Source organism: Ambystoma mexicanum, chromosome 9 (assembly GCF_040938575.1).
Source record: "Ambystoma mexicanum isolate Mex_15411 chromosome 9, UKY_AmexF1_1, whole genome shotgun sequence".
In the NCBI taxonomy this organism is placed as follows: Eukaryota; Metazoa; Chordata; class Amphibia; order Caudata; family Ambystomatidae; genus Ambystoma; species Ambystoma mexicanum.
Window position 1 is genome coordinate 239,546,099 of NC_090931.1, and position 17,611 is coordinate 239,563,709.

Sequence of the window (17,611 nt, forward strand, 5' to 3'; positions counted from 1 at the left end):
GAGAGACTCGGACCATACAACATCCTCACCTTTAACTCTTACTAAGGGTCCCGAAAGCTCATCTATTCAAGCAGATGATACCACAATTACACAGTTCCCATATCTAAAAGAAAGTATCCTGACAGAACTCCAGCAGTGTCATAACTTACAGAATCTCTGTGCTCTTGTGGCCACTCTTAATGAGTTTGTAGCAGTCATATGCCCGCATAAAGGCAGCATGGCAACACAAACTGACATAAAATTACCCTAAGCTGAGCGGAAACAGATAAAGCGGACACAGATAGAGTGGAAATGGAGTATGGCTGCCAAACTAATACACTAGCAGCGAGTTATGAACAAGCATCCCAAACCAACCCTAGCAATGTTTCCCTGAAAGCATCAGCCAGGACACCGATGAGCACCAAGAAACAGACTACGTTCTATAGTCGATTTGAGCGACTGGTGTTCCATGCCTAACAGTGATTGTGTTATTGTAGGGTGTGGGTTTAACTCACTCCCCCGCTATCTTAGCCCGTGTAATTATTTCCCGAGAGAGGACACTAACTGTACTTCCTTTCTTTAAGTGTTTCGTAATGTTTCACCATCAAGCCATATGCTAGTTCTATCTTGTTTATGGTTATGTTAAGGGCTTGTTTCCTGTTCTCGTAGGGGCCTATATTGGTTTTTAGGTTGTATTTTTATCATACTTTATGTTTTTGTTACTTGTGGTTTGTATCATTGTTTGTTAGGTTATGCACCATTATGCCTATAGGTCCATTGTACGCTATATAAATAAAATAAAGTAAAGACTAAAAATGACACAAACATTGTTTAAAGGTTTTATTTATTCTCTCTGTCCATCTGTGTAAGGATGGTTACTAAAAGAGAGTCACACCTTAATGGTCCGTCATTTCTTAACAATGGTTCATAATACTGTGCCAAAATGAAGACCTAAATTGAGTTCTTCAATATGAAGTACGAGGATCGTGCAGATGAAAAACCTGTTGGAAAAATATATCAGCTGGAACATCTGCATTTGGTATTCTCTTAGCTGGGCAGTTTTCTCTGAGAATCCATTGGCTCACATGTTTAAGCAATGCAAATGAAAAGAGAACAGAGGATGTGCTTTTCTTATTTGCGGTCATTTCAGAAATGCACAGGTCAACTTATTCTCGCTTGGTGGGTAGATAATACTAAAGCCTGTTTTGTGGAAAGGGTGGAGTCAATGTTGACAGACAGACTCTTCTTTGTTAAAAGCATCTTTAGAAGACAAACAAGCCAAGACAAATGATCAGTTCTAGGCAGTGGTGGAAATGGAACAAATGTGGTGGGGGATCCCACGAGTGCCGGGGTAGGGGAGGAGTTCGGGGGACACAGGGGGCGTGGTCTGGAGGGGGCGGGGTTGGTAGTGGCCATCCGATCAAATAAATACTTTTAAAAAAAGAAAGAAAAATAAGCGCCCACAGCAGTAATATTGCCTTTTACCGCCGGCCAGGGCTTTAAGTGTGACGGGGCCCCGGCAGGCTCCGAAATTTCCTTTGAGGCGGGGCCCTGCGGGGCCCACTAATCTCCCCTGCCAGCCCCGGGCACTACACGAAAATGATTTTTTCTGAAGCCTGAAGCTCTCGCTCGTGTGCGAAAGCTTCAGGCTCCAGAAAAAAATGCCTTTCAGCCATAATGGTGGCGCCGCACCTGCGAGGCATCCCTTTAAGTAGGAGATGCCCGTGGGCCGGCACCACCATTATGGAGAAAACGCGAGGCCGCTGGAAGCAGAGGCTGTTTTCCTGGAGAGTTTCAGTCTTCAGGAAAACGGCCTCAGCTTCCAGAGGCCACACCCCTTCAGCCTTAATGGTGACGCTGGCAAGGGGCAGCGCCTCCATTAAGGCTGAATAGGCAAGGCCCTGACCCCTTCCAGGCAAGCCTAAAGAATATAAATACAGTTGCCTAGCAGGGGTGCCATTAGCCCATTGAGCCGGGGCTCGTCAGGGGGGCGTGGCCTAACGGGCCTGCAGGACTCCTGCAGTTAGGCCAGACCCCCTTGATGAGCCCTGGCTCATTTTGTTGTGCGAAAAAAAGAAAAAAAAAAAAAACGCCCGCGAGGGTAGCATTGATTTTTACGTGGCTTTGGCACTGGTGTGTAATGCACAATGCTCGCTGTGTGTAATGCACAATGTTCGCTACATGTACAACTGATTCCTTTCAGTTGTACATGTAGTGAGCATTGTGCATTACACATCAGTGCCAAAGCCGCAGTAAACGGCAAATGCTGCCGTCGCGGACGCTTTTTTTTTTCTTTTTCTTTTTTCCAGCGCGGTTCATGGGCTTGGGCGCTGACTCTGGCCGGATCCCGAGATCCGGCTACACATCTGGTGCCGGATCTCGGATCCGCCGAGAGCCGGCCCAATGACCAGCACTGGTTCTAGGGGTAAAAGACATATAATAACGGGGGATGGGTAAAGACTGCGTTTTTATTGAACAAGGGCTTTAAGGATGAACCATCTGCAGCATGCACAGTGTGGTTCCAGACTCCTGTATGACAGCCACAGTAATGCATCCTGGATGCCATATTTGCATGGTTACATGCAACGACAACACCCAGAACTGTATTCCCACACGGTTTAGGGTCACATCTTTCCAGTGTAATTCTGGACTTATTAGGACACTCTCGCATATCATGCCCACACTTTCCACAGTGCCACTAAAATTCATTAAACCAATGATTGGCTTTTTTCCAATGCTACCTACTTGCATGTCAAAAAATAAAACAATATTACTTGTGAGTTATCCTTTTTTCGAATCACCCCTAAACACATTTCCTTGTGTTCGTCATACGTGTCTAATGCTGATGGCAGTCATATTTTTGTACCACAAAATGAAATGTGTGGGACTTGTATGTCGATCGGGAGATCTTTACTTATTTGGCTTTTATTAACTTGCATGTCTGATTTATTTAAATGTATCAATCTTAAAGAACACATAACAAAATTAAGTGTTCCTTTACACATATTTTACAGTGGGAAGGTAATAAAAATATACATTAATATTCACTCATATGTACAAAACATCACTATAAAGAAATGCAATTCATTTGAAACGAAAGCCTGCTTGTGTTGGTCCAGGCTACTCTTCACAATTACAAGGACTTACAGAGCAATTAAGCGGCAACAATCAGATGACACTATTGCATTTCAGTACATCTAGGATGGAGATGAAATGTGAGAAGGGACACAGAACCCGTGGATGGTGTTTGGTTATTTAATCACCCATTCACTGGCCATGGCCTTGCTATTATGTATGGCCATTCCCATCAACTTCCTGCCACTCAACTCACAAGAATCTTCCTACGATCTGTTTGAACTAGCTCTACCAAGGAGTAACATAAGTCTTTGGGCCTCATTACGCGGTAGGAAGTAAGGGAAAAACGATGCCGGTAAAGGATTACCGGCATCGTTTCCCGCCGGGCTATTACGACTCGCCAACCTGCTATTAGCGGCACCGTAAATAACGGTGCCTCTAATAGCGGCATGTGCTCGGGCACGCAACCCTATATGCCGGCAATATCGGCATGGCGTAAACAGGGGAACATCACAAGTCAGGCGGACATGCCAATAGCGGCATGAAGAAGGTGCTAAAAGTGGATACCGGCATGGCGTAAAAACCAGCATCGCGAACCACCTGTAAATGGCCATGTGCATTGTTCTCAACTGCCACAGGTGCACACAATCAGCACAGGTGGAGGCAATGTATACTGGGCCAGCACAAAAAGAGCACACCACACCCCTTCCCACACCCATTCACACACCAAAATGATTCCAATACCAATAGCATTACTGGGGCTGGAGGACATGCTTTCATTGCTAGACCAGCAACAACAACAACAGGCAGCACCGAGGAGACGCAGGAGGAGAAGGAGGGTGAGACAGGCACAGCATGCCCCACCAGTGCAGGCAGTTGTACCACTGAGTCAGCCCCCAATCCCTCGAATCAGAGCCAGTCCATTCAACCTAACCCCTGAGCAGATCCACACCCTGTACCGTCTGGACTGGGACACCATCACCACCGTTGTGGACATGATACACAACGACATCGCCATCCTCATAGACATCCGTACTGCCATCCCCCCTCTACTGAAGGTGGTGTCTGTGCTCCACTTCCTGGCCACAGGCACCTACCAGCACACAGTAGGGCAGATGCATAGCATATCACAACCATTATTCTCACGCACGCCAAACCAAGTGCTCGATGCCCTCCTGAAGCACACAAGTGACCACATATTTCTACCACGGACTGCCCAGGAGATCTCCAACACCAAAGTTTTTCTTCCATTCACTGGCAGGCATCCCAAGTTGCATCGGTGCCCTCGACTGAAACCATGTGGAATTGGTGGTCCCACATGCCATGGAGGTAGTGCACCGCAACCGCAAGCTATACCACTCCATCAACGTGCAAATGGTATGTGACTCAAACAAGATCATCACACATTGTTGTGCCCAAATTCCCGGATCAACCCATGATTCAATGGTTCTGCGGAACTCTACGATACCACGCTACATGGAGCGACATGCAGGACAACGTTCCTGGCTACTCGGTGAGTTGCATGGCAAGCACATGGCAGTGTGACATGGGGAGATGATGGGGGGGAAGATGTATACTTCACCTGGCTGAGATGGGGGGAGATGCATACTTCACCTGGCTGAGATGGGGGGGGGGAGATGTATACTTCACCTGGCTAAAATGGGGGCGTAGAGATGCATACTTCACCTGGCTGAGATGGGGGGGGGAGAGATGCATACTTCACCTGGCTGAGATGGGGGTGGGAGAGATGCGTACTTCACCTGGCTGAGATGGGGGGTGCATACTTCCCCTGGCTGAGATGGGGGGGGGGATGCATACTTCACCTGGCTGAGGTTAAGTGAGAGAATGAACAATACCCATACTCCAATACACTGTGCCCCAAAGCAGGCCAGACTGGACCTGACACCTGAAACCAAAATACAAGACATAAGATGCACACCAATGACAACAAGCCAGTACTGCAACCATTCCATAGCCATCCACATGTACACTGCACATAATCAGACCGTAGCCTCTGCAACACAATGCAGCGACATGCTGTTAGTATGGCCAATGCAAATGACCGATGAACAGCATCACAACGGACATGCGTCCATTAGTGCATACAAAGGAATCACAATAAGCCAATATACAGAATTTCACTCGTACACTACCACAGAAATGCAGCATGCCAGCATGGGGACATCAAGCATGGAATGGCAGATCATCAAGAGTCTGGCTTCAACAGTGACAGGATCAAAGCATATGATTAACTACACATTACCTAGATCATGGCAACAACTGCCGTGGGCAACCACAGTGCATGAACACTCACAAGGAATAGGACACCCCTGCATCCACTATACGATGCTACGCACACCTGTCACTCATGTGACTTCACACATTGCAGTTACTTTGATTAGCTCAATTCATGCAGGGATATGTGGATGAGAACAGGAAATCAATGCATGCCTTTGTGTCATAGGTACAGGTTCCATTTGATGAAATCACTTACACATAACCATTGTTGCACCCATGCAGGTGATATTGGCTATCCCTTGAAGAGGTGGCTTCTTACCCCTGTCTGGAACCCACAGAACAGGTACAAAGAGGATTACAATCATGCACATACCCGTACCCCGTGGTGATCGAGCAGGCATTTGGCCTTTTGAAGGCACGGTTTCGCTGCCTCAGCAGGTTGGTTGGGGCACTCCTGTACGGGCATGAGAAGGTGTCCAAGATCATCATGGCATGTGTCATGCTGCACAATATGTGCATCAGACAGAACATGCCTCTGCCCCTGATGTTGAACTGCAACCGCCTGATGAGGAGGATGAGGAGGGAGGAGATGGGGATGCACGTCAGGCAGGTGGCGATGCACAGGAGGGACGTGCTGTGCGCCAGCATCTGATAGACCAATATTTCTAATACACATGCATGAAGAGGGTTCAATGGATGTGGGACTCAGGGCACTGGGTGTTGGGGGGACATGAACACTGTGTACTGTTCACCAATAAAGCACACATACACAATAATCAATGTCCAGTCATGTGATTGTACTTGACACAATGGGTGTATTAACCATTAAGTGATTAGTAAGTGCATGAACCCTCCACCCCAAACACCCTCTCCCACCTCCCCCCACAGCTCCCCCAAACATGGTGTGCATGTCAGTGCAGCATTAGTGTGCAAGAGTCACCAATAACAGGCTGCCTCTACTTCCCACGTCCTCTGCCACCATTGGGTGGTTGCAAGTCTGGCCGACGCAAGGTCCGCACGGACCTGCGCAGGGGGCTGGTCTGCCTGGAGCTGGCAGAGGAGGAGGTGCTTGGTTGCTCCAGTCCCTGTGCGGGATGCTGGCTCTCCGCTGCATCCGCGATGCAGCTGAGGACCTGCCTCACAGCTGCCAACTCATCGCAAATGCGTGTTGTACTTGTTTCAAGCCATTTTTATGCCCTTAGCATATTCCTGACACTCCTCCCTCGCCAGGGCACCCTCCTTCATGTGCTGTCCAACCAGCGCAGTGAGCTCCTCCTGGTGCTGTTGGATGAGTTTGATTCCCTGGTCTCTGTCCCTGCCTTTGGTTGGTCTTGGCGCAACTTACGGCATGCGTCCGCCATCAGGGGAGCTGTCCATGGGACTCCATCTCCCTGCCAATGATCCACCATCAGACAGCTCATGGCGGCTGGCATTGGATGTGGGGCGTGGGCTGTGGTGGGCTGACAGCTGCCGGCTGGGTGTGCGCTGTCCTACAGGTGTATGGCATGGTTCCTCTACATCCAACTGGGGTGCCGTGACAGCTGCTTCTTCAACCGAGCTGTTGGCAGCGGACAGTGAGCCTTCTGCCACTGGCTCCCGTGTGGTGGGACTGGCTGGTGTGGGTGCCATTACATTGTCGGTCGACCTTTCACGCCTTGGTGACGTATCGACATGAGTGGCTTTACGGTCCAGGTTTGCCAGTGCCCCTTGATGTGCTGGGCCTGGTGCCTCCTTCCATGCCCCTGGCCTTTTTCATCGGTGTTGGGGCCTGCGCTGCGGAGTCATGGTCCTCACTGTCAGATTGTAAGCCTGTGGGGGACCAAGAGAGGGACAGCATCGGCGATGGTTCAACGTGCATCATGCATATGCTGTAATCGCTGCAGTTCTGTGCATTTGGACTTTGAGTTGTGACATACAGGTTGCTTGCCATATGGGTCAGTCACACAGCCATACGTCTAGGTGACACATGTATGAGGGGATGCATGCATGGGGATGTGATGGGGATGTGCACAGCATATGGGCAGGGTTTTGTTCATGGGTGTGTGATGCCCCATGCATTGGCTGATTTCAGTGTCACATTTGGGGGACAACGTCATGCTTTTGTGTGGACACTCACCTCCATCTGCCGATGATGGCACACCGCGCTCCATTTCCCCCACTCCCTTGATTGTCTAATGCCTTGATCGGGGAGCCTCCTCCGCCACCTGTCCACATGCCCCGGCTCCTATTGGCTGCAAGTATGCTCCAGACACGGAGGCACAGGTCATCCCAGCGCTTGCGCACGTCCCTTACAATGTGGGGGTGGAGCCCACCGAACTGACTCTGCGTGCCACCTCCTCCCAGATCACCTTCTTTTTTATCTGGGCAGGATGCTGCATGTCTTGCACAAACACAACCTCTGCAATTGCTGCTAGTGTGTCAGCAAGCATAGTTAGTTCCTCATTTGAGAAACGTTCCTTGCGCTGGCACACAGCACCTTGCTTCAGGGCGTTGGGCATTCTGATATGGTGTTGGATGAAGTTGGGGCTGCTGTAGTCGTGATGCAAGTCCTGGGGGCTGAGGATGGCATTGGATTGTGTTTTTAAAGATGGCCGCCGTGCTCTTTCCCGTTCCTGTGTGATGACGCTACTTCCGGTTCCGCTTATTTACGGTCACCGCTAATAGCAGTCACCGCTATTAACGGTGGCCACTTTTAACGGTAACCGCTAATGCCAGATCCATGGATGCGATAGTGCTATCAGCGCTTTCTTTGCTGCCGGTAAGGGCGTTTTTGGGGTCTTTATCGGCATGGCGGTAATGTCCTTACCGGCATGGCACAAAGCTCGTGCCCGCGTACTCGTAATGGCACGCAATTAGCAGGCTGGTTACTACACGGACACGTTAATTGCTCCATGCCGGAAAGGGCGCTACTTACAGCCTACCGCGTAATGAGGCTTGTTAGTGTTATTCTAAGCACTCTTCTGAGAGCTAATGGCTTAATTGCAACTGTAAATGTGCTAATGGTGTAATACAAATGACTGAACCAGATGTGCCTTTATCCGCTTGCACAAAAGTCCTATTAAATGCAAGCATTGACAAAGCCAACAGTTTTGGCTTGCGTATCTATTATATAAGTATTTTCAAGGCACTGCTCTAAAATGCCCCCCTAATCAGTCAATGTGACAGCTGTTGCCATAGTATGGCCAGGTAGTACCATTATGGCATGTCTGGCAAATGCCTACACAAAGGCAAAATAAAATGGTTGAATTTGTGAATACGTGTTTAATTGACCTTCAAGTCCTCCATATTGGTAAGTGTAGCACAAATAAACTTTGAAATCTGAGTTTAAATAAACGCAGATCTACGTCTGAGTCCTATGCTCTACATCTGGAATCAAAAACGCGTGAAAAGTCTGCAGTAAACATGCCAGGCTCATGTAATGCTAATCTAAGTAGATCTGAAAACATACAGTGTGCAATTTTTCACTATTTTAACGATCAATGACCTGTAGGTTCAATTCCAAATCAAACAATCTTCAAACTAACTACCATTTGAAAACAAATAACACATGTGTATTCCTCCTCCTAGTGGTTGTGCTGATCGAAGGATTAAAATGGATAACACACTGGCCAACACGTGTTTCACATTAATGTGCTTCTTCAGGCCCTAATAAAATAGTAACTATATTCTTTAAAAGCGCAAGTTACACTATTGCCTCTTCAACCTTGTCTGACTCAATTTCATTTTTTCAGTTCTGGTGCGAGACTTAATCGCATATATCTCAATCATGTCAAGCTCATTTGGTTGCCATGTCGAGAACATTTTGTTACACAATGGTCATGCAATGAGTTATATTTAATGTAATGCTTCTCTTTGAAGAATAGCACAGTATAATAGCTGTGCTGGAATAAGTGGTGTTTAGACAAGTTTAACCTAATAAGATCCAGGCGCGGGTATCATATCGTGTTGACTCGCCAATTGGTGTCATGCCCTCAAACCTCTATACCATTAACTCTTTGATCGGGAATGAGTATGAAGGAGCAACGGGAAGTGCCATTTAAAGCACAATGCTCAGATATAATGGACTAAGGACCTGATTCATGGAGGTGTTTTATAATGGCGCAATCCCATAGATCCCATAGGAAAACGTTTCATGAATCAGGCCCTAAATGTTATAGTATGCGTGCCATGCAGAATGGCACACACTATATTCCCACTATATTCCCAGGGATAGCTTCTGTTTATAGTGCAGCAATGCCTGATACCCAGGAATTGCGTTTAGTTCCTGCTCATCAAATATTAATTTCGAATCCTTCGTCTGTACCTTATCTAATCCAGCTGGATGAGTATGTAGCCCGTGGCCCACAAAGGGCCCGGCTAGTAAGAGCTACAGGCTTGTCCCCTAAGAAAGAAGGACACAGACGCCAGCATTGAATAACATATACTTTATTAAATATTTATGTGTGTGTTTGTTTTATTTTGGGATAGTCCATTTAGCCCACCATGGGGCTGAATGGAATGTTGAAAAGGAAAGAATAAAGGAAAATAACTCCCCTGTCCACCAATGGACTGCACCACTGAGGGAAGCCCTTTCTAAAAAAAGTTTCAGACGGCCCGGGAGGTGAAGAGCAGAAACCCGCCCCACAGGGTGGAGCAGTGAAGATGAAGTCCCGGGGTGCCTTGCAGGACAGCCCGGGTGAAGAAAAGCCCTGGGCTGCTGTGAGGAGGTGTTAGGCCGAATCCTGTGCAGTGCCCTTAGGCACCATTACACACAATTAAGACTACAGGTGGCAATACAAGTTTACCTTTGGTACAAGCCTGTACTACTAAGTTATAGTGGTAGCAGTAGTAGAGCAGCCAGGCCGATCTCAAGAGTTTATGAGCAGTAGCAGAGATTACACAAAGGGACCACAATTACTGTGACTCAAGCAAACACTGACTCAAGGTTTCAGGTAAAAAATATAAGTACATTTATTTTTAAACCATCAGTTATAAACACAACACCTCTATTAAACTTTAAACAAAACCACACATCAAATATACTACAACTAACCAATTCACTTTGTACAGTATGTCTCAAGGTAAGTACCCTGTGTTTGAATGAACCAGTGTTATGAACAAAACACGATACCGTGGATACGGTTGCGATCACTTTTTGAAAGTTCGGTCTGCTCAATAAACGCGTATTCGTGACATGAAATGCTACCGGGGCAAAAGCACACTTAGCACCTGAGATACCTAGAGGGAGTTGGAGGCAAAGATCACAGGCAATATTTAGGTTAGGCAGACAGTATCGAGAAACACTCAGAAACAGGAGTTCAAAAGTCAAAGGTGGATCCAGGTTTAAGTGGCACCGGAGAGCTGTGCCCAAGATCACACCGTTAGACAGTTCACGATTCAGCGTAGCCCAAAAGTACTTGGATGCTGTCAATGTTCGGAAGCAAAAGTTATAAGAAGGAGGCAAGACAAGAATGAGCCTTGAGGATGAAGAAAAGGGATTTACCCAGTTTCTTCGAGTAGAGCACAGTACCTTATTCCAATGATGCAGCTGGTGCCCTGGCAGTTGTTCCTGGTGGTTTCCCGCAGACCCACGATTCCTTGAGCTTCGTTGAGAAGGAGGATATCTGAAGGGGGTCTGCACCACACAGGGATGAAGCCCACAACAGCGACAATGAAAAAGGTGTGCTCCTTAAAAACAGGGGAGGCTCAGCAGGAGGCTATCCGGACCACTACAGCAGTGCGCAGCGATTTCGACCACGGCGGAGATCTCTGGCTGAAGAAGATGATCTGGTTATCCCCACCAGGCTCAAGGGAAGAAGACTCCGGACTGGATCTCCTCTTAGTCGTTGAAGGGAAGATAGCTCAGGACTGCAGCAGGGCTTCACTGGGATGGGGTAGTTGCAGCAGCCGTTGTTCTCTCCGCTTCCCTTCGGTTCTTGTAGTTCCAGAGGCGACTCTGACTTCTAGCCCAAGAGACCTGCCTTTTATACGCAAAACCCCCATTCACACTGCATGGCTGTCAATCATGCAGCAGGGGGGTTGTCCAGCCGGGACAACCACCTCAGCCAATCATGGCAAAGTGCGACTTGGGTTTCCTAGGATACCATGTGCAGGGGGGGACTAGACCTGAAAGGGGCCCCTAGGGGTCCCTCGTGCTATGGAAACAAGGCAATGACCATACACGAAAAGATGCGCCAGACACGAGGTTTCAAATTCCCAATGCTAGGGTTTATTGCAAGCAAAAGATAGTATCAATTGGCCAATTCTGATCTCACGCCCCGCAACGTGAGTTTCCTAGACCTCGAGGGACGCAAGAGAGCGAATTACGTACATCAGTTACATATATACAAAATGCATATCATACAATCAGCAAAGTTATGTTCAACACCCCTCTGTATTAAGTTCCTTTGAACTTGGGATGACGATGGACATATCCGACGAGTATGACGATTATAATGCTTTCGATGTCTATTCTAGTAACAATGTGGAATTTAGAAAGTGCGGAGGCATCTTTTAGAACACGGTGGTTCTGTTCTTGGAAGCAATCTGTACACAGGGGAAGAGCCACATTCCAAGCATTGCTATCTATGAGGTACCATTCGTGTCCTGGGAGCTGACACGTTCTAAAGGGTTTTGCGAGGGGGGGCTGTAAGAGAAGCATAATTCAAGCCTTTAGCTGTATTATTCTAACATATTCTATCATCGTACGAGACTGGCTGGCAGCTGTGAAGTGATTAAATGCCCTGCAGCTTCCTCCCAAGGCTACAGAGAGGGAGCGTGGGCATTCCTTTCTGGGCTACTCATGAGGAGTTTCAGCAAACTCTTCAGTCCCGCGACCTTGTCCTTTCATATTCAGACAACAATGTTAACAGTTGAGCAGAGTAAGCAGAATTTGCAAGAATTGCAAGCTGCAAAGCAGTTTTTAGACAGAAAGCAATGAGCAATGGTTAACAAGCAAAATGGCGATTCTTGCTACATTTAAAATGGCCGCTCGTCGGTCAAGCATAGCAGTTTATATTTCTATAATTTGGTGCATAAGACGGTTGGCCCACGGCCATCAAGTTACATCTATCATTCAAATGAAGGGTATTCATTTTTCCAGATTGACAAACCCTCCTTTTGGCCATGTGCCAAACGTCTTATTTATTCATTGAGGAGGAGTCTGGGGTATCTGCATCTGAATCATCTCCACCATTAATGTCTATCGCCATGAATTCTTTTACTATTTTTGTTTCCTCAGTGTCTCTGTTATTCCGGCCATGTGTTTGTTTTCATCTCAACACCATGTGCATACATCCCTTGGTACATCCATCAGTTATTTCAGTGCATATTATTGGTAAGCATTGTATGCAACAGCAGCATGTTATGAATATCCCGAGTACCATCATTAGTATCGAAATTAACTTCCATCCCCAAGACCGCAATAATCCCCATAACCAGGATTCTATCCCCCAACCCCCTGCTTCAGTAGAGAGTGTGGAATTTATGACATGTAATTTCCGGATCGCTTTAAATATCGTAGGGGAGTAGTCATCTATATACACACAGCATGCAGTTTTTACAAGCTTGCAAACTCCCCCACGATCAACTAATATTATATCGAGAGCCATCCTGTTTTGAAGTGCCATCAGTCTTATTCCTTTTTCTTCTAACGTCATATTCAATAAAATATCCATTGGGGAATCTATTGTTTTTTGTAATATTCCAGGCAGTTTTCTTTTATTGCAAGAGTTTTCTATTTGGGACAAGAATGGTATAAATGATTTGGCTATATCCATTGCTATCATTCCATCCTCACTACTCCTTTGAGTTCTACCTTTTGTTCGTCTGGCTACTTCTGCTGTCTCCAAGAGGAACACTCCTGGAAACAGTAGACCTAGGTAGCATGTGCCTCCCCAGTTCCTAGGTAACCATGGATATGCTTTTTCTCCACATATAAAATAAACAGGGTCTCCCACGTACACAGGTTCTATTTCATGTTTTAAAACCACTTTGTTCAGGCAGTTGCTAAACGTTCCTACTTTATAGGAACCCTTTTTCTGTAGACATAGGGGAGCAGTTTTGGGGCTGTGATCCACTGCATAGGCAGGGGGCACAGCATCTTTGTTCCATTCATCCCTCATCCGAAATGTCATTACTGATGTCCTTTCTGCTGGCGGGTTGGTCTATTCTGCCTATGTAATCTATCTAGTCTTGTTATTTTTCGTGTATTCTTTCTCACGGGTTCTAGTGCAAATACGCAAGCTTTTTGGAATATGGAACAACCCACAGGTCTCATGATTACTTCGTCAAATTCTTTCATATTGGTCTCATCTAGCTGACCCGTATTAATCTTGTTCCTTTACCCAAAGAACATTGCACTTAACATTACTTCACAGGAATAAATCAATGGCAATGGTTGTGCATACCAGCCTATCCCTTTCCCATCGTGCTGTGTTAAATGGACTCAAACCCAGCAATCTTTTTTCTTTAACACCGCATGGGTCATGTTCATGATGAGCAACAATGTATTGTTGCCGTAACCTTCTCTATGTCTTTCTTCCATTGGGGGCAAAGTACCAGTGATTTCATGAACCGGGCTTTCAGTAGCTGTTTTTGGCAAAAGTGTTTCTAATGGGTGTACGTACTCCAGGAACCATAGTGTAATAGCTGTTATTCTTGGTACTATCATACTTAAGAAACATAGGACCAATGTCCAAATCAGTACCTTATTCCTTTTACCATGCTTTTTCCCTAAATTTACAGTCTCTAAATCTGTTATTTTTTTAGCAGGAGGAGGCTGAAACCGGTCTTGACTTGTTCTTCGTCGTCCTTCTTCTTGCTGGCGAAGTTCGTCGTGAATGTCTCTCGTTCTTGATGCCAGAAAAGTTCAACGAAAAATGTCACAGTTCAATTCTCCCAGCCTTTTCACAGCCTGGATCATTTATCCACTCCCGAGCAAGATTAGTTGTTCTTTCTCCCACTGCTCAGACGATTTCTGAACAGTTCTTTACTGATAGAGTACTATGTGCATCCAGCTTGTCCCGCTCTGGCTTAGGACACATGTACTCTATCAGCCTTAGTATTTATGTGCGTCCAGCTTTTCCTGCTCTGGCTCCTGACACATGTTCTTTATAAGCGCACCGAGGAGCCGTGAGTTTTGAATTGTCCGACTTGCACAATTCTCACACTTCTCTCCTCTACGCCCCTGGTTCCTACTCCGTCTGTGAGAAGAACCAAAGGCCAAAAAGAAAAGCACCAAAGATCTGTGGATCACTTTGCCTGTCGAGGCCGCAGATTATATCGATTCACTCCTGCTATTGTATGATCCGTGAACAGTGCCCTTGCATTTCCAGTATCAGGCTCAATGTCAGCCTGTGGCACAATGATGGGCAGCGATGGGCGTCGTGGCAATGATGTAGTTTCTTTCTCTGGCTTTGGTGCATTTGCGAGAACTGGTGGGCGCCAAAGGGGTGCACGCGTTGTTTCTGCTCGTGTTTGCAATGCAGGATTTGCGTCGTTCGGCAGTGATGTTGTTTCCGCTGAGCAACGTTGGGACACTGTTCGCCCTTCCCCCTTATTGGCAGCCTCCTCAGGCTCTGTTTCGAGTTTCACTTCTCGTTTGCGCTTTGTTTCAACTTTCACTTCTCGCTCAGGCTGATGCTGTGGCACTGGACTGGCAACAGTTTCTTTCGTTTCCGAGACCGTTGTCTTTTTCTCGTCGTCTGGATCAGGCAAAGTTTTCAGTGACGCTGGGAACCTTTTGGCATGGGTAGCATGGATCCATGCCTTGCGTCCGTCTACTCGTATGGCCTTCTGTGTTGCCAAAAGTACTTGATAGGGGCCGCGCCACCTGGGTGCTAATGCTGTCTTCCGTTCAAAGTTTCTGATTAGCACCCAACTCCCAGGCTCCAGTGAGTGCCCCTGTCCTGTATATCGCATTGGCAATGCCTCCTGCACCTGCTGATGAATCAAACGCAACTTTTGTATTAAAAGTCCACAGTAAGTGCTTAACATAGGATGCTCGACCTCACATAATTTTGGTGTGCTGCGGTGCACACCATATATTTGCTGGTCTCCCCATTATAATCTCATAAGGGGAGAGCCCAGTCTTAGCCTGCACAGACATGCGCATACACAACAGCGCTAGGGGTAATGCATCCACCCAACTCAACTTGCTCCCAGCGCAAATTTTCGCTATCTTTGACTTCAGGATTCCGTTGTGTCTCTCCACAAGCCCGGCAGAACTGGGATGCCTGGAACTGTGGAATCACTTCTCTATTTGCAGACCTGCACAGATCTGTAGCACTACTGCGCCCACAAAGTGGGGGCCGTTGTCTGACCACAGGACACGAGGCAACCCAAACCGGGAGAAATACTCCTTCAGCATTACTTTTGCTGTGGACATGGCAGTACAGTCTTTTAAAGGATATGCCTCCACCCACTTGCTGAATGCACAGATTACCACTAACACGTACTTGTAGTTCTGGCACCTTTCCATTTCTATGAAATCAAAATGGACCACCTCAAATGGCATAGAGGGTGGGCCGAAACTACCTGCTGGAGTCACGGTTCATTTCCTACATTGTGTTGCAGGCACGTGATACAATTATGCACTAGCCTTTCTGCATTCTTTTTTATGTGCTCATTCTTCCATACTGTGGATAAATGCTGTACCATTTTCTTTGCGCAAATGTGGGTAGGACTATGCGCCATTATAACCATTGCAGTTACGTAACAATTTGGCACCATCCAGTTCTTTGTTTCCTTGTCAACCCAACATCCTTCCAAATCTAAATCAGCAGAGCCCTTAGCCCACCCCTAAATCTCTTCGGTCGTGGCCTCAGCCTGCGTTTCTTTGACTGTGGCAACTCCATTCTCTATCATACAAGGTACTTCCTCAGTCTGTACTGTCATCATTTTATTCCCCAAATCTATGGCTGTTTGCTTCGCAATCCTGTCTGCAAACGCTTTTCCCTCTCCCACTCTGCATGTTACTTTCTTATGCGCCTCACACTTTACTATAGCTAGGCGCTTTGGAAACGTGAGCGCAGACAACAATCGCACAATCAAAGGGCCATGCTGAATCCTGGCTCCATGTGATGTCAAGAAACCCCTCTCAGCCCAAAGTCGGCCAAAATTGTGAACCACGCCAAAGGCGTACTGGCTGTCAGTATAAATATTTACGTTCAGATTCTCAGAGAGTTCACAGGCTCGGGTCAGTGCTATTATTTCTGCGGCTTGTGCCGAATTGTAGGGGATCCTTCTGCTCTCTACAACTCTCTTTAGGGTAGTAATTGCATATGCAGCCGTTGATGTGCCATCAGGTAATTTAAAACAAGAGCCATTGCAAAATAACTCCCCATCTGGCTCTTTTTGTGGGATATCGCTCAAATCAATCCTTCCCTTTGTTTCTTCTTCAGTGATCATTAAACAATCATGGGGTGGTGATTCGTTGCCACCAATTTCTGCTATGGGCAGTGGCATTAATTCTGCAGGATTCAATGCGCTACACCTCATAATTTGGATGTGGGGTGCAAACAAGATGAGCTCATATCTTGTCAGTCTAGCTGAGGTGAGGTGCTGCGTCTGCGTCCTATTTAATAGAACGTCTATAGCATGTGGCACCATCAGAATTAAAGTGTGCCCCAATACCATTCCTTCCGTTTGTTTCACTGACGCAGCAGCCGCTGCGACGGATCGTAAACATCGTGGTAGTGCGCGCGCTACAGGGTCCAACGCGCAAGAAAAATAGCTGCACGGCCTATTTCTTCCACCTTGTTCCTGTGTCAAAACCGCCAATGCACATCCTTCACTCTCACTCACAAATAGTCTGAAGATCTTTTTATAGTTAGGAGTGCCTAAAACTGGCGCAGCACACAATGCAACTTTCAATTGCTCAAACGCTTTCTGACATTCCTCATCCTACTGCAAAGGCAACTCTGCATCCTTTTTAGTCAGTTTTATCATCGGCATCACAATCAACGCAAAATTACTGATCCACTGCCGACAATAAGAGGCCATGCCTATTACAGCTCTCACTCCTTTTTGAGTTTTTGGAATAGGCATACTAGAAATACTTTTTATGCGTTCTGGTGTTAATCTTCTCCCTTCTTTTGAAAGTAGGTATCCCAAATAAGACACCTCCTTTTGATTATACTGGAATTTCTTCAAACTTGCCTTATGACCATGGGTCGCTAAATGTGTCAAGAGTAATACAGTGCTTTCTTTGCAGATCTCTTTCGTGTCAGCAGCTAATAACAAGTCATCTATTTACTGCAAGAGTACGCAACCTTTGGGTAGTTCTAGCATGTCTAGCTGCTCTTTTAGCGCTCTGCTGTAAATGCTCGGGCTTTCTGTA

The 17,611-nt window shown here is 46.7% G+C and overlaps 1 protein-coding gene across 1 annotated transcript in view; it reads left to right on the plus strand.

Annotated features, from left to right (window-relative positions):
* The first annotated feature begins 1,697 nt into the window (after positions 1-1,697).
* Positions 1,698-17,611, plus strand: part of VSIG2 (V-set and immunoglobulin domain containing 2) — a 239,734-nt gene continuing 223,820 nt past the window's right edge. Inside the window, exon 1 of the mRNA XM_069613915.1 lies at positions 1,698-1,839. Within this exon, the coding sequence (XP_069470016.1) occupies positions 1,698-1,839 (142 nt within the window). The remainder of the gene's footprint in view (positions 1,840-17,611) is intronic.